General features: G+C 40.7%; 1 protein-coding gene across 1 annotated transcript in view; it reads left to right on the top strand.

The window, feature by feature from the left end:
* LOC133649171 (nesprin-1-like) overlaps window positions 1-21,454 on the top strand; it is a 121,332-nt gene that overhangs the window by 83,461 nt on the left and 16,417 nt on the right. The window contains exons 56-67 of the mRNA XM_062046007.1: window positions 265-401; window positions 6,672-6,849; window positions 8,752-8,934; window positions 9,291-9,434; window positions 13,782-13,937; window positions 14,489-14,653; window positions 14,734-14,906; window positions 14,979-15,132; window positions 15,682-15,825; window positions 16,497-16,661; window positions 16,729-17,043; window positions 17,165-17,320. Coding sequence (XP_061901991.1) covers window positions 265-401; window positions 6,672-6,849; window positions 8,752-8,934; window positions 9,291-9,434; window positions 13,782-13,937; window positions 14,489-14,653; window positions 14,734-14,906; window positions 14,979-15,132; window positions 15,682-15,825; window positions 16,497-16,661; window positions 16,729-17,043; window positions 17,165-17,320 — 2,070 coding nt within the window. The remainder of the gene's footprint in view (window positions 1-264; window positions 402-6,671; window positions 6,850-8,751; window positions 8,935-9,290; window positions 9,435-13,781; window positions 13,938-14,488; window positions 14,654-14,733; window positions 14,907-14,978; window positions 15,133-15,681; window positions 15,826-16,496; window positions 16,662-16,728; window positions 17,044-17,164; window positions 17,321-21,454) is intronic.

Raw genomic sequence — 21,454 nt, 5'->3', positions numbered from 1 at the left:
GGCAAGATTTTATGATTGGCCGAGTGCAGCGCAGTTTGTGAGGCGTGCTGAGGAGAGCGGGAGGACGTTGCTTTCGCCTCCTTCCTGCCGCTTCCTCAGGCCTCGAAGAACAGACATGCAATTGTGCAAGCAGCACTGTGAGTATGTGTGTGTATATGTGAGAAAAGCGAGTGTGAATAAGGAATGTGAGAGCACTTATTGAAGGTTGTCATGCACACAGACTGAGCCAGCTGGGGGTATGTTTTTAATTTTTTTAATTTTTAGGACATACTGGAAGGCTTGCAGAGCGCGGAGCCCATGGCAGAGAAGTTGAAAGGTCAACTGAACGAGCTGGTACGATACTCCAGAGACTTGGGTTCCCAGTCCGACCGAGTCACCGTTCTTGTCAAGCAGCACAACAGGTGAGAAGACATTTTCTTGTGTGTTACAAGATGAAGATGACGGCCGGATGAACATAGATGTGAAGCATGGGAGGAATGGGAAGTAACATGGCCACAAGGGAATGTTTTAGCTAAGAACATGATGAAATAGCCTAGAGATGATAGTAACTGTGCTACTCATTTATGTTATGCAAGCTGCAGTGGAGCACTCTGGGTCTACAAATTGTTTACATATTCAGTATTCATTTATTCTTCAAAATTCAGTAAGCCATAGTGAATGTAACCTCCTGTATGCCAATGCCGAATGTGTGCCCATATGGAACTTTCCTGTTTGTGCATTTGTTATAAACATAATTAACAGGTCGGGACTAATGTATTGTAATGTAAGAAAGGGGTTTTGCACAGGAACCCTGCCCACAGAGAATATCTTCCTTTATTCTCTGGACCATCTTCACTGCATGGTATATATTAGACCAACCAGTGGTTTGCATTTTGGCCCTAGTAAGGTTAATCTCTTTGTGAAGTTTGCATGTGTGTGGGTCTTCTCCGGGTACTTTTTCCTACATTCAAATTATGCATTTTGGAATAATTGGAGACTGTAAATTGTCCATGGATGTTGTATTATGTTGTGTACTGCTATTGGCAGTCAAGGCTGTACTGTACCCCACCTTTTGCTTGGGATGAATACTAAATTCAGTACTTTTATAGGTACTGACCAAATTCCATCTGTGCTACCTAAATTGAACAGTACCATATTGAGATACCTTTGTTGCACGTGACGTCATGTCCGGTTGCAGACTCGACACTGGCTTAGGCACTTGGCGGGCAAAAAGGCATATTTTTAGCAGACTGCCTCTAGGTAATGTTGCTATTGTCCATGCTAACAAAGCAAACATACTGATACAAAGCGCTCAACGGTAAGGCTTCACTTTTCCTGCTAGCTTGGTGCTAATTCACATTGCATATGCCATATACTGTACATGCTACTGATTAGCGTAAGCAATTTTACATGTCGATTTCAACACCTCCAAAGTTGGTCATCAAAAATACAACTATGATGCATGTTAACCAAACAGCTGGTGTGTCAAAAGTAAAATAATTACTGGCAAACACTTTGTAGGGCTCAACAAAAGACAAAACCGGCACATTCAGCTTGATGGCAAAGACTACTTTTTGATTATGGCGTCACACCACGACATAATTGAAACAAATGCATCTACTTCTAGCTTATGAAGCTATTGACATACTGAGCAGGTGAGCTGATGCATCGCCTCTGAGTTGGTGAAAGTTAATTCTAGATTATAAATCATGCCTCTCACTTGTATAGTTGAAGGTTGTTGCCATAAACCGAGAAGTTGTTCAACTTTTGACATTAAACGTAGACCTGGCGATGGCAAGAAAGCCACAAAAAGACGCCCACTTTTTTTTAAATTTTTACCGGCACTAGCATTATGATTAATTCTTCCTCTAAACAGGAAGATATGAACATTTCATCAGTCGGCATCCCAGTGAAAGCAGACATTGTTCAGTAAGTGATTGTTTTATTATGATTCGTAGTTTGTATTTCATGTTCAGCACTTAGCAATAATGCTACTTGATCTGCTTATCACTCAGCTTTTAAAACTTATAGCTCATCCTCCATATATTCAGGCTCAAAAATATAAGGTTCTGGATCATCATTCGTCCCAAAGTAGTCGTCGTTGTCTCTCATGAAGTCTGCCATGATTAGTAGTAATTGTTGAAGGAAATAGTGAACATTATGATGCGTCTGTGAAATTAATGCGCCGCCATTGTTATGGCAGGTTACGCCAGGTCATTCCTTGTTTTGTCTCGTTTTTTGGGTTTAATTCCTGTTTTGCGCTCTTATTTTGTTTCCACTTGTTGTTCTGTCGGTGTTAGCTGTTTGCTAGTTTTTCTGTTCACTTGCAGGTGATTAGGGATGATTGTTTTCACCTGCCGCTAATGACCACTGGAAGAGTATTCAAGCTTGTCTCACAGCTTTATTGGTTGTGGGATCATTATTGAAGTTACAAACGGGGTTGGTGGTAATTTGAGATCTTGTTTTATGTCACTTATTATTGTAAGCTCTCCCCGAGGCTCTATTTTTCATGCACAGCTCTCCTTGTGCTTTTCTGTGCAATTCCCTGCCGCATTTTTGTTTTGTACTTTTGATATTAAATACGGGACCTTCACCTGCATGCTCCCTACCGTCTCCTGCATTTTGGGGTCTACAAAGAGCGTTCCTAACAAAATGTAACAGGTCATAACAGCCATATACTTAAAATGACCCAAATTCATAAATATTATAAATCGTAAATGGGTTATACTTGTATAGCGCTTTTCTACCTTCAAGGTACTGGAAGCCCTTTGACACTATTTCCACACTCACCAATTCACACACACCTTCACACACACATTCACACACTGATGGCGGGAGATGCCATGCAAGGCGCTAACCACGACCCATCAGGAGCAAGGGTGAAGTTACTTGCTCAAGGACACAATGGAAGTGACTAGGTTGGTAGAATCTGGGGATTGAACAAGGAACCCTCAGGTTGGTAGCACGGCCACTCTCCCAACTGCGCCACGCTGTCACGTGCTATTATGAATGTTCCTGTTACAACATAACATATACTGTACTGCATGTATATAAAACATTGGAGGCTTTTGGATGTTTTTAGAGGGCTTTATAGGCGGAATACAGCAAAAGCCATTACCACTATTGTTAGCTGTGTTTTGTTTATGACTAAAAATGCATAAAAAAAGAAAAACTTGTGCTTGTTTCACAAAAGGGATAGGTGAAATTGTTTTTAAAAAGTGTTATTCCCTTTTAATTGGTAAAAAGATTTTATTGTCGAACACATTAATATTTATAACCACATGGACAAACAAAAGTACAGAAAATTGGTACTGTTGAGTATCGGTATCAATTCCAAGGTAATGGGAATATTTAGTTTAGTAGTTACCATTATAACACTGGTTTATAGGGATTTAACGATATTAAACATACCATGGTATTTCGGTTTCAAAGTCTTGTGTGACGGTATCAAATGAAAATTTGGTGCGTGTAGTTTTTTTCTGGCGCTTTAGCGATGGCCGGGTCTGTAAATAAATAAATAAACTACTACGTCTTCCAGAACCCTCTGTACATGGGGATAGCAAGGTGGGGGCGTTAAACGCCGTAAGCAGGAAGTGAAGTGAAGTGAATTATATTTATATAGCGCTTTTCTCTAGTGACTCAAAACGCTTTTACATAGTAAACCCAATATCTAAGTTACATTTAAACCAGTGTGGGTGGCACTGGGAGCAGGTGGGTAAAGTGTCTTGCCAAAGGACACAACGGCAGTGACTATGATGGCGGAAGCAGGGTTCGAACCTGCAACCCTCAAGTTGCTGGCAACCCTCAAGTTGCTGGCACGACCACTCTACCAACCGAGCTATACCGCCCCGTTGTGTGTTCATACTCGTCGTAGATAAAAGGAAATCTGTCCCCAACTGGTTGAGTTATGTTGCTAACAGACAAACAAACCCTGCTGAAAACATAACCTCTTTGGTGGATGTAAGAAAGTCTGCGTTCTGCAAAGCGAAGCGTGCCAATTTAGTTTTGAGCATTTTGAAGGGGACACAGAGCTCATCGGTCCTGTCACCCCCAAAACAACTGCACTGCGGATAAACTAAAAAGCTATTTGATACATCCTCAATCCATCCATCTATATTTCTACCGCTTGTTACTCTTGACGTCGCAGGGGTGTGGGGGGTGGCTGGAGCCTATTCCAGCTGTACTCGGGCGAAAAACAAAAGACAAGTCGCCACCTCATAAACAGTCACCCAGAAAAGATATTTGAAGCCAGCGACTCTAAATACCAATTTGTGAGGTATTTACGTTGTTGAACGTTATATTGATGGTTAACTTTTCTAAGAAACAACATTTTCCAGACTAATATAAACACGTTCACTGTAGAGGACACTGCTTCTCATAATGTAAAAGTTGAAAGACACTAAACTGTACATAATTTCACACTTGTTACACTGGATGTTTACATTGTCACGTTAAAGAACTGTAGTTTTTTTTTTAAATATATATTTGCTTGAAACAGTAGATGTTCCTGAATCATTATTTGTATAAAAAAATACTTGTTTGTAGTAAAAAATATGATTAGAACATTTGAGCATTATGTTTGTGTCCAATTACAGTAAGCGGGTTTATCCTATCCCTCCATTTTACACACTATGACATTTTTACCAAGCATTTTTTGGACATCTACCACAATATTATCGTATAATACCGTGATAATATCGTACCGTGAGATTTTGATACCGTTACATCCCTACTGGTTCATTTCAATAAAGAATGGCAGTGTTGTAGCTGGAATTTACCTAAACTGAGTCAACGTTTATGTTAAAACACACTGTAGTGATTTAGAGCTGTTTGTTAATAATATTACCTTACACCCCCAAATAGTGACCTCCGCTCTAACAAAGGCAGAGTTACACATTCCATTCACACCTTAACATGAAAGTAACACTTCTACGTGTGTCCAGTCAATGTACATCAAAGTCAGTGTTTCCCACAGAACTACAATACATTTGTGGCGTGGGTTGCATAATGGACGGACTGTGACGCATGTGCATGTAACTTTTATGGAGGCTATGTGAGAGTGAGCAAAAAACATGAAAACAAATATTTTTGGAAATACACTTATGACTGCTATCATTTAAGTCTTCAAAAGTATCCAATAAGACCAAAAAAAGTTGTCGCTCGTCGATTTTTTTGAACAAGACAATTTAGAGGGTCTAAATACTCGCTATTACACCAACAAAGTTGTTAAGTTGGCAACACTGATCCCTCCTAGGCCTCCTCTCAAATGGATGCCTTCCAATAAAGGCCTAGTACTCCCTGCAAGTGAGCAAATAAACATCTCATATTACTTGAATATAACCGTTCATAAACCCTCTCAGTTTCTCGTTCAAGAAAATACAGCACATGTGTGTATCAAATCAAAACACTGGATTATTGTTTTGCATTCATTTGCCATATTGCACAAAATTAACAGTCTGCAAAAACCAATATCAGCTCATTATTGGCTGTCAAGGGGATTACTTGTCGCACATGATGAGATGCTCTAAAATACCCTGACTCCTGCCCAGAAGCCCACCAGTGGTATTAAGTGTGCAGGATGTATAAAGTGCAAGGTGTCTGCAAGATAAATTGAACCAAGCTGAAGTTGTGAGATGTGTCAGGCAGACAAAGGTGAAAGTTGACTGACACACCAGTTGCTAAGCGACACCCTTGCCCTCGCCTCACTTGCTTGTTCGCTGTGGTCTTGGCTCGTAGATGCATGCATTTGAAATAATCTTTTTTTGATAAACTTTCACAATATAAAGAGATCAAATTTGGTATGTTTGTATTAATAGTTGTAGTTTGCAGAAGGGCATTGTCTTTGTAATGTTTTGACTTATATGTAGCTAAAAAAAATGCATATATGGACCAAATCAGTAAAATAAATAAATATGCATTGTAGTGTATGATAATAAAATGTCTGTAGACTGGATCACATCTGTTGTTAAGAAGCTGTGCAAATGTTTCAGTCAAACAGGCGTTTGTGTGTGCATGTCTACGCTGTGTGTGTGTGCGAGAAAGATAGTGTGCGTGTTTACTGACATACAAGTAAATAACTAATCATTCTCCTCACTCGTTTTAGAACAAAACACCCACTCTTCCCTCGACCTTCCCACTAATCTATATTCATGAGCAGGAAAAGTCCTCTCCATGCTTCCTTTGTATGACACACACTGACAATAATGTGTACAATATATCCATACCCTTGTGTAAATGCAGAAAGAAGATGTCAATAGAATATGTTTGTAATATTGTGGCCAATGAGTATTTTCCTACCCTTTCTCATACAGCAATACTTCAAGTATAGTGTAACCTCTCTGTTAAATATCGCTGTCATGTTGCCTCTACGTCAGCCTTTTCCTCACAGCATCGACCCGTGATCCCTCATCCTCCTCGTATTATCACCCTTGTGAACTCGTGCCCTGATCATATGTTGCCTCTCTGTAACCACCCCAGTCACCATCCCCCACTTTACCCAAAGCTCATTGCTTCCACTTCACCCACTTTTCCATCTCTCCACCTGCCTACTTCTCATTCCTGCTCATCTCCCACGCCCATACATTCACCCCCATAATGTAAAGACAGTATGTATCTGTGTTGATGGGACAGCACGCGCCTTCTTCTTTTGTTCCTTTCCCAAAGTTTTCTTTTCTACTTCTTCCCTCTTTTAGCCTCAGCCTCCATGCATCCAGGGAGTGCCAGAATAAGGAGCGCCTACTGGAGCAGCGGTTCCGTGCTGCCCTCAGAGACTTCCAGCAGTGGTTGGTTAACGCCAAAATCTGTACCGCCAAATGTTTCGATGTGCCGCAGAGCGTGGCAGAGGCCTCCACTGCTCAGCAACGAATACAGGTTAGATGTTTTGCATGCATCTCAGCCAATAATCTAGAAAAATAACACTACCCAACATTTTATATATTTTAGATTGCTATGGTGAGGGTGAAACCTTGCTTTAACCACAGGTTCACCTAAATTTAAAGGCTTCTTTACTGATACATGAACTACCTGCCACAATGTTTAATGGAAATTAGTAATTCTGGTTACAAACAAATAAAAGATTACATTTTAGGCGTCTGTAGATTTTAAAACATCTCTCATTTAGATGCCCATAGTAAAGTCAAGTCAAAGTTTATTTTTATAGCACATTTAAAACAACCCACGTTGACCAACGTGCTGCACATACGACAATAAAAACTGTAAAACGGTGGCTAATACAATACAACAATAAATATAAAATACATTTTTGATTGAAATATTAAAGTATTAGAGTGCACAAGCCTAAAGGGATTCCTGACAAGCTAATACAGTTTTAAAGTGGAGATAAATATGTTAATAATGTGAAACTTAAGAGTTAAACTAGCAAATAAGCCACGTCACCGAATCAGTCCCATTTACTGTTAATGTAATTCTTTCAAATTGAACTTTAAACATTTTTTAGGCAGTTATATTTTATTTTTGACTAGGTTCCTAAGATGAAGATGACTCATTTGAGTAACAGGACTGAAAGTAACAGTAAGTTTTAGCACAGACTTAGCAAATACATAAAATATTGCCAGCCACATTGCACGTTGACACTACTTAATGACATACTAATTATAGTGATTCAACACAAAGGATATTTTACAAGAATAAAAAAAAAATCTAGTTAACAGGACTGTGCTGTTGAATTTAATCCCACCCCCAGAAATGTATCTCGGGGTGTACAGTAGGTCGAAGTGCAGGCTTTTGAATCAAGACACAAGAAAGCTCCACAGCGTGCTTCTCTTTTAGGAGTATCTCTTCTGAGGTTATCCTCTGAGAAACTGGCAGGTGTTAACAGCCTGGCAGCCTTTTCGAAGCACCCTGGGGCCTTGGCGGAGAGGCAGGTTCTTGCTGGTTAAGGTAAATGTCCCAGTATGGTCACACTAGATAATAACCTGCCTCAGCAAAGATTTCAGATGATTGTTTATTGCACATATTTATTAGTAGTCAGATTACAGGTAATATCAAGTATGAGGAGAATTCTATTTATGTCCCATTGTAAGCAAGGATTTCAAAGCCAGGGGGATGTAAGCGTGTGTTCCCCTCCCCAAGTTGGCGCTGTTGCTTTGTGAGGATGAGTGGGAACGTCAGCGAGTGTACGGCGATCCAGAGAGGAAGAGTCATGTTTTATTTATCATTGACCTGGTGAGGAATGTGGAACAATGTTTCCACATGGCTGACCTCCAGTAGGACTGGCGTGGGAGGGGGGACGAAGGGGGCCTGCTGGTTGTGGATGGGGGTTCATATGCACACTGTTGTGTCACGCTTAATTGGTGGTGTCTATTTACTTGCATGAAGTGGAGAATAGAGAATAAGCGAGAAGTTAAAAAACAAAAATGTGTGTGTGTGATGCACAGATGGTGGAGTGGTCCCTGCTGTGCTGCTGTCATTGTCTGTGCTCTAAAGAGGGGTGTTTTGGTACATATGTGCGTGTGTGCATTTAGTATGCAAAAAGCAAAACTCACCGACTTCTCTTATCTGCCCCCGCGGGTCAAGCCGAGCCTTGCGCCCACGCATAGGGAATACATTATGGCTCTAATTGCTGCGTCTGATTGTGTGAAGTGTCCGTCACTGTGTTGAATTAGTCATAGCAGCAACAATGGAAGACAGAAAGTAAGTCACTTGGTTGTCACTCAGTCTCTTTTACTGTCACATCCTCCTGTTGTTTTTACTGTACAAATGTGTGTGTGTGTGTTAAACAGATCCTTTGTCTATCCCCCCCCACCCCCCCAGGAGTTCTTGAGTGACAGGGAGCACGGCCAGGCCAGGCTGAGTACAGTAGGAGCCAGCGGGGAGCTTCTGATGGCGGTGGTGTCCAAAGACAGGGTGGAGGGGATCAAGGCCAAAGTGGCAAACGCGAGAGAAGACTGGAGGAGGCTGATGAATGACCTGCAGTTGAGGGAGGATGCGCTCAAGGTGGTGTAGATTGCTTCTGTTTTGCATTTAAAGTCACATTTACAGTACGTTGGAGTCTAAATAGTGTGTTGAGGCTGTGTTGAAGTGAATTAAAATTACCTAAATAACAATAATGAGAAATTTTAACAACAGATCAAGACTCCATACCATAAGATGTATAGATAAATATATGAAGGGGAGGTGTTAAATATTGTACACAAAGGATAACTATTGTGGACATCCAACATTTGGGGGTTGGCCTTATACAATTATTTTATTTTTGGAGCACATCTTTGTCTTGGGGAAACTTCTCCAGGTTTTTTTAACCTTAGCTATTAGTGCAGCATCAAATTCATGCTTTCTGTTGTATTTTCTAGAATGTATATTGTCAGATGACAGAGTTTGAAGCAAGCGCTCAACCTCTGCTGGAGTGGCTTAACAGCACCGAGTTCAAAGTTCAGGAGAGCAGTGCTCGGCTACACGACCTCCAAACCAAGAAACAAGAGCTAAGCAAACTACAGGTAAGTGCCATGTTATAATTCTGCATTTAAAAATGATGTGTGTGTCAGAAAAGTTCCAGGACTGGAATCACAAAATATATCTTTAAACTACAATTGTTCCCCTTCGAAGTAATCCCCCTGGAGTCTAAGAGACTTTCCTAACCTTTTCTGCAACGCTTTAATGCACTCCTGGAAGGGTTCTTCTCAGGTTGATGTCAGCCAAGCCCTTTTGATGAACCCCTTAGTTTGAGAAGAAGGAAAAAAATCACAGATAGTTGGTCTGGTGTATAGGGAGATTGCAGCGTGGCAATGTTTTCTCGGCCAGAAACTGGGGGATCCTCAGGACAGTGTGAGCAGGCGTGTTGTCATCGTGAGGCCACAACTCTTTGTCTCTTGTTGCGCACTGAACAACGCAAACGCCGCAGGATGTCTTCGTAGACGTTGTAGTTGATTGTCTGACCCTGTGGCAAGAACTTGAAGTGGACGATGCCCCTCACTTTAAAGAATGTGATCATGTCCTGGAACCTTTCTGACATGTGTCATAATTCCTTAGCATAAGAGGTGTTCTAATATACACGTTTTGTAAATATTGTGGTTTTTAGCTTTTCTGTAGCAGGTTTCAAAGTAATTTGACATATTCAGGCTTGAAAAAAGGTATGCTGAATCTTTAAGACAATTGCAATAATATAAACTATATACATACTTTTTAAACCTATTTGTGTTTCTTCTCTTCTTCGCTCAAGTATACCTCCCATAAACTGAAGACTTGAGTTGATTTTTCAAGGGCACCAAATACTGTACTTTAGCTTTCCATCAGATAAGCATCCCAAAAGTGTAATCTGAAATCAGCTGGGAAAAGAAGACCTAATTACATTTGTTGAGCACCACTGAATCAAAATAGAGCAACGGCTTGACATAATATAATAGTCAGAGGCAAAGTCAGGGAATCTAATTAAATCCCCCCTTCTGTCACAAGCTCTTTTTTCTAGGATGGGATAACAGAATCTGTCATGTCTGGCAGAGACAAAAAAAAGATGAGAATATTGTTGAAAAGATAAAACAACAAAGGAGGGGCAAAATATATCAAGCCTGTCGCAAAGCTCAGCTCTTATCATTGTTGATATTTTTTTGAATGTACTCTGTCGCCTTTGTCGAGCCCTGCAACCAATTACATGCTTCCCCTCAGCACCTCAAGTACAAAACAATACATGCAGGATAAATCCTCTTCATGTTTAGACCTCCTACGCTTGCAACATACTGTACTACACTATCAAACTTGTCTCTTCATCTTGTCTGTGCGTTGCTTAATTGTCCCCGATTCGGCAAAATGTTATTTTTAATGTTATGACAGTCATTAGGGATGTTTTGATCAAGGTTTTTTGTTCCGATTCCGATACTGATCATCCATGTGTGCAATCGGCCATTACCAATACCGATACGGATCACACGTCATCTGTACCTTTTTTTAAATCATTTATGGTGAGTTCTATTGACCGTTCTATTGACCGTTTAACAATATCAACAAACAATATTTTAACTGGTTCCTTATTCTCTCATTACGTACAATTGTTTGAACAAAACAACTCAATAGTAAGTAGGTAAGTACATTTTATAAAAATTGTACACTTCTTAAACTTCAAACACTTATTTCTCAGTGTTGTTTGAAGCTAGCGTAGCTCTGTTAGCATGCCTGTTTTTGCCTTTCTCTCGGTGTGTAACATATCAAGCCTCCTTAGCCTAGTCCTCCAGTGATACTTAAGATAATAAAAAAATGCTGTTTTTATTTTTCATAACAGAGGTGATTATTTTCAGTTTAGGGGAATGCTCCACGCTGTGTATAAAGACACATAATTAGCTGCTAGCCGCTTGTCAGGCAGAGAGGATTGGCGTTTGTCATCGGTATTAAAAGGCATGAGTCAGCAATCGGCATATTTTTTTCACAATACTATTTTGTCAATCCATCATCACATCCCTATTAGTAAACTGTGTCCTTAGACCCTGGTAGAGACAATTCTTATCATATCACTTGTTTGCTCACCTTTTGAGAGGAAAGACAATATGTAATATATTTTCTGTTTCTGACAGTCCAAATTGTTGACACGCTCACATACGACGTAGGATTCTCTGTCCATTGTCTGTTGCAGCGCAATTGCCTCCTTTTTAACAGCTATTCATGCGTAACTATGCCAGTTTTGACACACATTTCAAACATGGTAAATATATATGCCAAACAACAGGCTGAAAGCAGTTTCAATCTTGATTATAATCATCACATGGCATGCGCTAAATGATTATATTTGCAGCTCCTCCTTCCAGTATTGTGGGCGTTTTCAAAACATTTTCAGGCATAAACATGAAGACTGACACGCTGAATGGATTTTACTCTCTATTTTGGTCTCTTAAAAGACGTAATCCCGTGCACACAAGTTTACTAGATCAGCTTTGGGTGCACTATCAAGTTTGCACGTGTTTTATTACACGTAAAACTTTTGTAGATAAGGCTTTTTGAGTTTGAACAGTTTCTTAAACTGGATCATATTAGTACATTGTGGGATAGTCATATCATATATATAGTACATATACTTCTTAGCTTAATCTATTCCATAATTTAATTCCACATACTTATGTACTAAAGCTTTTTGGTGTTGCATACATCCATCCGTCCATTTTCTACCGCTTGTCCCTCTCGGGGTCACAGTTGGGCTGGAGCCTATCTCAGCTGCACTCATGCGGTAGGCGGGGTACACCCTGGACCAGTCCCCACCTCATCAAAGGGCCAACACAAATAGACAGACAACATCCACAAATGTTTTAAATAATTTTTTTTCCTAAGGTTGTAGTTTTCCTCTTTTGTACATTAGGTAACAGGTTATTGTTTGCTTTATGCATGATTTTAGCTGTTTTCAAATGTACCAAATCATTCATTTCAGTATTTTAAAATTAAATAAATAAATGGTTTGAATGTTCTCTATAACCAATATAATGAATTATCCTAACTGACCATTTTTGTTTCAGGGTTAGTAAATAAAGCATACTTTTGTGGTTAATCCCTCATACTTTTACACAATAACTCATATATAGTAACACTAGAGAACAGTAGAGAATATGGAGTGATTTTTGGTCCAGAATGTTTTGCTTTATTAATTTTAACTGTTTATTGCCACTTTATGTTGTATATTTTTATATGAGATTTCCAATGCATTTCATCATCTATTGTTATGCCTATAAATTTGATTTATTTCACCTGTCAATGTCTTCACAGTCTATTTGAATTTGTGTTTACTGTCTTTCCTATTTTTTCAGAAGAGCATTAATTTAGTTTTATTGAAATTCAAAGCAGCACGGTGGAACAGGGGTTAGTGCATGTGCCTCACAATACGAAGGTCCTGAGTAGTCCTGGGTTCAATCCTGGGCTCGGGATCTTTCTGTGTGGAGTTTGCATGTTCTCCCCGTGACTGCGTGGGTTCCCTCCGGGTACTCCGGCTTCCTCCCACCTCCAAAGACATGCACCTGGGGATAGGTTGATTGGCAACACTAAATTGGCCCTAGTGTGTGAATGTGAGTGTGAATGTTGTCTGTCTATCTGTGTTGGCCCTGCGATGAGGTGGCGACTTGTCCAGGGTGTACACCGCCTTCCGCCCGAATGCAGCTGAGATAGGCTCCAGCACCCCCCGCGACCCCAAAAGGGACAAGCGGTAGAAAATGGATGGATGGATGGATGAAATTCAAAGATAACTTGTCACACCACCTCTTTAATTCATTAATTTCTTCTTTAAAATGTGTATTAGCTTCTGTGTATTCTCTCCTGAACAAAATGTAATTGTATTATCTGCAAACAGTGCTAATTGTAGGTCTTTTGGGACTTTACAAATGTCGTTTATTGATTGAACAATTTTGGCCCCAGTATTGATCCTAAAGCTGCAGACGTGTGTTCGCCTAGATTCATGTATTGCTTCCTGTTTGTTAAGTAGCTTCATACCTAGTTCCAGACCAACCCCTTCTCCTCTGTTCTCAGTTCTAATGTGTTGATTAAGATAATATGATTGATTGTGTCAAATGCTTTTGTTAAGTCCATAAACACTGCGGCTGCACACTGTTTATTATCTTTTGCATTGGTAATTTCCTCTGTGTTCCCAGTGGGGATTACTAAAAGTAACTTTTAAACTAATTGTAAATTCCAGCATGACAACATATTTTGTACTATTGTGGGACCTTTGGGACTTGATATAAAATGCTATGTAAATACTATAAAATGGAACCTTAAAATAATGTAACAAGTTACTAACAGGAACTTAAAATAGTCACTTCTTTGGAGCTATATTCATGAATTAACCCTCATCTGTGCATCTCCAAATTGAACAACCCCAGGCTATTCTTGAGGAGATGTCCAGTCGTGAAGCAGAACTCGGACATCTTAGAGAGAGTGCGCATCGTCTTTGGGAGGGGCAGGCAGCAGGCAAGGGCTTTGTCCACCGAGTGTCCCAGCTGTCGGCGCAGTGCTTGGCTCTCAGCAACTTGACCAAGGTATCACAGTGTAAACCTGCCTGATGACTCTTATGTCCATTTCCCTGGCTTACTGTAACTTGTCTCTTGTAATTGGTCTCACTATCTCAAAATCCCATCTACAAAAAAAAGAAAGGTCCTGCAGCCACATCATCACAAGAAAGGGCAAACGCTCTGTTAGCCTACCTACATCTTTTATCTGAAAATGTCATCTTTGAAACGTATGAGTGCTGCAGCAGCTGACCTTTTGCAAACCCTCATTAATGCGTCAACTCTATCTCCTCTGTGATTAATTTGACACCAAACACTGAAATGGCTGACAATGTATCATTCTCTTACTATAGTACTGGGAGAGTGTTGAATCAGATTGCCTGTCCTCATCCTTTCCAGACTGGTGTGGAACAGTTTATTATTGTAGTAGTGCTGCCTTGCAGATAAAATTAATTATGTTGTTGTGTTAATGTTTCTCTTTGTAGATGACAAAACTGAATGGATGTGATTGTGTTTGAAAACAGCATTAAATGCCATGTAAGGTGCAAACATTTACTTTTTATTCTCACTCCTCTCCGAAGGACAAGTCCTCCAGGGTTGAACGCATTGTCGGGGAGCACCGTCTCTTCTCTCAGGGTCTGAAAGAGCTCCAGGAATGGGTGTGCAAAGCTCAGAGGCTCCTGGCCACCTGCGTCTCCGCCACCTCCAATAAAGTTGTGCTGGAGGACCGCATGTTGCAGTTGGAAGTAATGAGGGACAAGACTGGTTGAGGACACATTAATGTACAACTTGGATGTTCAATTAGCCCATTCCTCTGTGTGCGCAGGCTTTGCTCGCCGCACGTCAGGAGCGGGAGATCCAAATGAAGATGCTGCTTACCAGGGGAGAAGCAGTCCAAAGAAACACATCGGCTGAGGGTGTCCCAGTCATCCGCAAGCAGATCCAGGACCTGAAGGACTCGTGGGACTCCCTGCTGTCTGCGTCCATCAAGTGCAAAAGGTTGTGGAGGATATTGCATTTAAATTTATTTGTTCTATGATATGTGTTAACGTCAATACTGGTTATTATCAGTCAACTGGAGGGCGCCTTGTCGCAGTGGACCAGCTATCAGGAGGACGTTGGTCACTTTGTGCTTTGGATTGAGCGCGTTGAGGAAACACTGAGCTGCTCGGACAGACAGTACTCTGAGATGAGAGACAAGACTGCAAACCTGGGAAAGACTAAGGTACTGTTACACAATTGTTTAATTTGTTAAATTATGTTGTTAAAGGTGCCATACTATATACTATTGTCAAACAATTTTTAATCAGTCAAAATGTCCTATTAAATGTCTTACTGTATGAATAGTTCAATCAATAAATCAAAGTTAATTTATATAGCCCTTAATCTCAAATGCCTGAAATGGCTGCACAAACCACAACGACATCCTCGGCCCTAATTCCTCATCCCTCACTCAACCCAATGGGACAATGAAAAACCTTGAAAGGGACTGCAGATTACCCATCCGCCAACTAGCCCCCCTCCCCCTCCCCCAGCCGCCGCTGCTACACCGACCGGCCCGCACCACCGTGACCAGTGCAATGGATGCCGAGTTTTGGCAGTGCTTTGGACTTTATTTTAAGTTATGAAGCAAAGCCTGCTTTTTTACAAACAGATTTGCAATTACACGGGGCAGGCTAATCCTGCTAGCTCACCTTCTCAACCTGTTGTGCTCTACTTTTTTACCTCAGGGGCTCCCCCCACAATGAATGTATACATGTGTTTTTAAATCCAGCTTCTGTATGAGGAAGTGCTGAGTCACAGCTGTCCTCTGGAGACCATTGCAACTAAGGGGGCCAACATGGCAGAACACGGCACTACGCAGCAGGAAGTGAAGCAGCTACAGAACAGATACAATGCCCTGAAAGAAAAGGCCAAGGTATGTGAAGATGTTTGTTTTCCACTCAGGGCCGCCACAGTTTAAATTAGGGCCCTAAGCAGAATTTTATTTGGAGCCCACATCTCCCTGCCATTTTTTTTTCACCCTTAGTTTATTTATACTTTTTTAAAATCCAACTTCAATTTTATTTAGTGCATGTTTATGTTTATTTAGTGCATGTTTATGTTTATTATCCTGTATAATAGACTGTATTTATATTATTCACTTGTGAATAATTCTGTATAATAGACTGTATTTATATTATTCACATGTAAAAAATACCTAAGTGTTTATTGTTTATTGTGAGCGAACTGTGGTGCTGAATTTCCCCCTAGGGATCAATAAAGTACTTTCTATTCTATTCTATTCTATTTGTACTAAAACATATTCATGGAAAACCTTTTTTTTTTTTAACATCAATAAACTGAACATTTTTAAACATTTCCAACTCTACTATGACTGGGATTTGATCCCAGTACTTTTGAGATGCGCACTAACGGTGTTTCATATGAAGCGTCATTAATATATCGACCGTTTACATGCACTTCTTTACGTAAAACAGGGTCTACCACGGATCGCTCGGCCCTAATCACAGCGTTTGTTCTGCACATAGGGAGGGGCTTCCATTGCTTTTGTAATCTCAAATAGTAATGTCCAACCTTGTTTTCCAGAATGCAGTCAGCAAGGCCAAGGGGCTGGTGCTGATCCATCAAGAATATCAGCGAGTGCTCCATGTGTTTGAAGATTGGTTGGAGCAAGAACAGGCCACTCTTGCATCATTATCCCTTTCAGAGGCAAATGTGGACACACTTGAGGAAACACTGAAGCAGCTCAAGGTGTCCATACAACTTTTTAAAGCTACAGTCTTTCAGGTTCTTTCTTCTTACTGTATGTTCATTATAGCTTCTACAGGAGCGATGCTCAGATGGTCAGTCGCTGCTGTCGTCAGTGCTGACTAGCAGAGGGAGGGTCATTCAATGGGGTGTACCCCAGATTGAGGACAGAACCCTTGACACTGCACAACAGGAGTGGGTGGCCTACCAGGACCGTTTGGAGGAGACCCAGACCCAGCTGAAGTCCACTCTGGCCAGATTGAAAGAGATGGACCAGAAGTTCCTTACCTTAGGCCAGTGGCTTGAGGAGATGGAGAAAGAGGCCATATTGAGACTTCGGAGGTCAGACAGGGGCACCAAAGAGACTCAGCTGAAGAAACTCAAGGTTAGTCCTTGCATCATTCCGACCAATTATTCGTAAGAGTTGAACATTCACTAGGCAAGAACAAGTAACTGGAAAGGTGCCACAGCTGCACTCTCATATCTTCTGTATTGCTTGTGAGCAGTCGTGTCTCCAAGCATTGCTGACACGGCAAGGAGAAGTGGATGGCCTCTCCTCGCTATCACAGCAGATTCTCGAAGAAGCTTACATCAGTGGTCGTGTTAGCGTCACGGCAACGCAGCTCACTGCCCGCTACCACTCCCTGCTGCTCAGCATACAGGTTGGTCACTCTTGACAGTTTCATTTGATTTCATATTGGGGTATTTTGTTTGTTTGTTTTCGGTTTGTTTTTGTGATGATCCGTTGCCCGGATCATGTTTTGTTTTGGTTTAAGACTCCCTTAGTTCTGTTTTCAGCACCCCTGGGTTTGTGTTTTATTGGTTGCCATGTGTGCAGATTGTTTTCACCTGCCTCTGATTAGTGTTCGGTACGCTCACCTGCTCCCGGGCGCTAATCAGACAGCTATTTATTCCTGCCTTTCGCCACACTCGGTCTGGCTGTTTTGTTTGCTCCATGCAACAAGTTACGTTTGTATACCTTTTTGATACCTGTTCCTGAGCTAAGCTTCGCCATTTGTTTGCTTTACGCAACAAGTTACGATTGGTGATTCCTACGTCTTGTTTCTATGCTAAGCTTTCCTTGTTAGCTTTTCCATAGCTTCCCGTGCTATCGGCACGGTTGTTCTATTTTTGTTTGTTTTCCTGTCTGAATTATGGAAAATAAATCATTGTCCTACCTACACACTGCCTCCGGAGTTCCGTCTGCATCTTGGGGGAACTATCCACGAATTAACATGCAACCCCACCGTAACAGTTTTGTTAGAAACAGTTGAAAGATGACTAGCAGAATACATTCTGTTTTTTATGACTATGCAACACTAGTTCATGTTACGTCAGAGCTAATATTCTGTTCAAGGAGAATGATTCCACTTGTGAAAGAAAAAAGAGGCAGACTGATGTATGAAAGTTCTTGTCACATTTGTTTAGGTATGGATCCCAAAACGAGGTTGACAATGCAACAAAAAAAGGAAATAGATGGCACCAGGAAAAGGGTAAAAAAGTAGCTAACTAATTTACAAGCTACAAACCCCGTTTCCATATGAGTTGGGAAATTGTGTTAGATGTAAATATAAACGGAATACAATGATTTGCAAATCATTTTCAACCCATATTCAGTTGAATATGCTACAAAGACAACACATTTGATGTTCAAACTGATAAACATTTGTTTTTTTGCAAATAAACATTAACTTTAGAATTTGATGCCAGCAACACGTGACAAAAAAGTTGGGAAATGTGGCAATAAATACTGATAAAGTGGAGGAATGCTCATCAAACACATATTTGGAACATCCCACAGGTGTGCAGGCTAATTGGGAACAGGTGGGTGCCATGATTGGGTATAAAAACAGTTTCCCAAAAAATGCTCAGTCTTTCACAAGAAAGGATGGGGCGAGGTACACCCCTTTGTCCACAACTGTGTGAGCAAATAGTCAAACAGTTTAAGAACAACGTTTCTCAAAGTGCAATTGCAAGAAATTTAGGGATTTCAACATCTACGGTCCATAATATCATCAAAAGTTTCCGAGAATCTGGAGAAATCACTCCACGTAAGCGGCATGGCCGGAAACCAACATTGAATGACCGTGACTTTCGATCCCTCAGACGGCACTGTATCAAAAACCGACATCAATCTCTAAAGGATATCACCACATGGGCTCAGGAACACTTCAGAAAACCACTGTCACTAAATACAGTTCGTCGCTACATCTGTAAGTGCAAGTTAAAGCTCTACTATGCAGAGCGAAAGCCATTTATCAACAACATCTAGAAACGCCGCCGGCTTCTCTGGCCCCGAGATCATCTAAGATGGACTAATGCAAAGTGGAAAAGTGTTCTGTGGTCTGACGAGTCCACATTTCAAATTGTTTTTGGAAATACTCGACATCGTGTCATCCGGACCAAAGGGGAAGCGAACCATCCAGACTGTTATCGACGCAAAGTTGAAAAGCCAGCATCTGTGATGGTATGGGGGTGCATTAGTGCCCAAGGCATGGGTAACTTACACATCTGTGAAGGCACCATTAATGCTGAAAGGTACATACAGGTTTTGGAACAACATATGCTGCCATCTAAGCGCCGTCTTTTTCATGGACGCCCCTGCTTATTTCAGCAAGACAATGCCAACCCACATTCAGCACGTGTTACAACAGCGTGGCTTCGTAAAAAAAAGAGTGCGGGTACTTTCCTGGCCCGCCTGCAGTCCAGACCTGTCTCCCATCGAAAATGTGTGGCGCATTATGAAGCGTAAAATACGACAGCGGAGACAACGGACTGTTATAAATAAATAAATGATAAATGGGTTATACTTGTATAGCGCTTTTCTACCTTCAAGGTACTCAAAGCGCTTTGACAGTATTTCCACATTCACCCATTCACACACACATTCACACACTGATGGCGGGAGCTGCCATGCAAGGCGCTAACCAGCAGCCATCAGGAGCAAGGGTGAAGTGTCTTGCCCAAGGACACAACGGACGTGACTAGGATGGTAGAAGGTGGGGATTGAACCCCAATAACCAGCAACCCTCCGATTGCTGGCACGGCCACTCTACCAACTTCGCCACGCCGCCCCTGTTGAACGACTGAAGCTCTACATAAAACAAGAATGGGAAAGAATTCCACTTTCAAAACTTCAGCAATTAGTTTCCTCAGTTCCCAATCGTTTATTGAGTGTTGTTAAAAGAAAAGGTGATGTAACACAGTGGTGAACATGCACTTTCCCAACTACTTTGGCACGTGTTACAGCCATAAAATTCTAAGTTAATTATTATATGCAAAAGAAAAATTAAGTTTATGAGTTTGAACATCAAATATCTTGTCTTTGTAGTGCATTCAATTGAATATGGGTTGAAAAGGATTTGCAAATCATTGTATTCCATTTATATTTACATCTAACACAATTTCCCAACTCATATGGAAACGGGGTTTGTAGTAGCTGAGCAGAGATACATAGAACAAAGAGGAGTCTCTCTTGCAAACAACGATCCTACATCCTCCTGCAGCCAGGGAGTCTAAATACGCCTAATGGCTGAGTGGCTAAAGGTGCACCTCGTGGTGCTGCTTCATCAGGTAGTAGAGGGAAGGAGAAACACTTTAGAGTTCACAATGTGAAAGCATCAAGCACAAAGGCAGAAACAGAATATAATCTAACAGTTCTCTTTTTATTAATGATCAATTATAAATTGCTCCGTCGTTTGAGCTTGGGTCAAAAATCCCCAAAAACCTTTTTGTTAGTGCCGTCAAACAATTTTTTTTTTTTTAAATAAGAATAATCACACTTTAGAATTGTGATTATTCCCAATTAATGGCAGTAGATTGCTCACTTGCATAAGTTAAATGAAGCCAAATATTTTGACACAAATTCTATTGTCAAAATATCATACAGAAATATTTTTTAAATGTTTTACTTGAATGCACGGCATTTATTTGCTCAAAACATGGTTTCATCTTAAATTCCGTCGGGTGTATTTGGAAGCCAAATTTGCCACCTCACTCATCTTTGCACTGGTATATGTTTTTAGGTAACCATCCATGGTTAAGGTAAAGGAGATAGGCGGACCAAATAAATTGTGGGATTGATCTGCATTTTTAAATGATTAATGCAATGCTTTTTGATGATTAATTGCATGCGTTAATGCGTTAATTTTGAAAGCCTTGCTTTTTAGACACCAGGTTTGACAAACGCGTTTTCATTGAGGGCCTCATCGCAGTTATGGCTGCCTTCAGAGGGCCGCTTGTAACAGTCAATGTATGAATAAAAATGTCTAATCGCTTCATTATATTATTAGACAATTGCCTATGCATTTGAGTATTAGATTTTTGTATATACTAATTGATGGTGAAGTCAAGGCAACAAATATTTTAAGTATTTATTTAAATTTTTTCAAACAAATTGTAATACGGCATACAATAATTAGGAGCGTTCAAAAAAGTGATCCACATTCGAATTGCGATTTCTTTTTGTTTCAATTCTAAATTGATCATGATTACAAGCGGTAGAAAATGGATGGATGGATGGATTTTCAAAAATCGATTAAAAAATGGCAAATGAGTTATCCTTGTATAGTGTTTTTCTACCTTCAAGGTACTCAAAGCACTTTGACACTATTTCTACATTCACCCATTCATACACACATGCTGCCATGCAAGGCCCTAACCACGACCCATCGGGAGTAAGGGTGAAGTATCCTGCCCAAGGACACAATGGACGTGAGTAGGATGCTGAAAGCTGGGATCGAACCTGGAACCCTTAAGTTGCTAGCACGGGCGCTCTACCACCCAAGCCACATCGT

This window comes from Entelurus aequoreus, linkage group LG04 (assembly GCF_033978785.1).
Source record: "Entelurus aequoreus isolate RoL-2023_Sb linkage group LG04, RoL_Eaeq_v1.1, whole genome shotgun sequence".
Classification (NCBI taxonomy): domain Eukaryota; kingdom Metazoa; phylum Chordata; class Actinopteri; order Syngnathiformes; family Syngnathidae; genus Entelurus; species Entelurus aequoreus.
The sequence above is the reverse complement of the archived record's forward strand: the minus strand, read 5'-3'. Positions and strand labels throughout refer to the sequence as shown.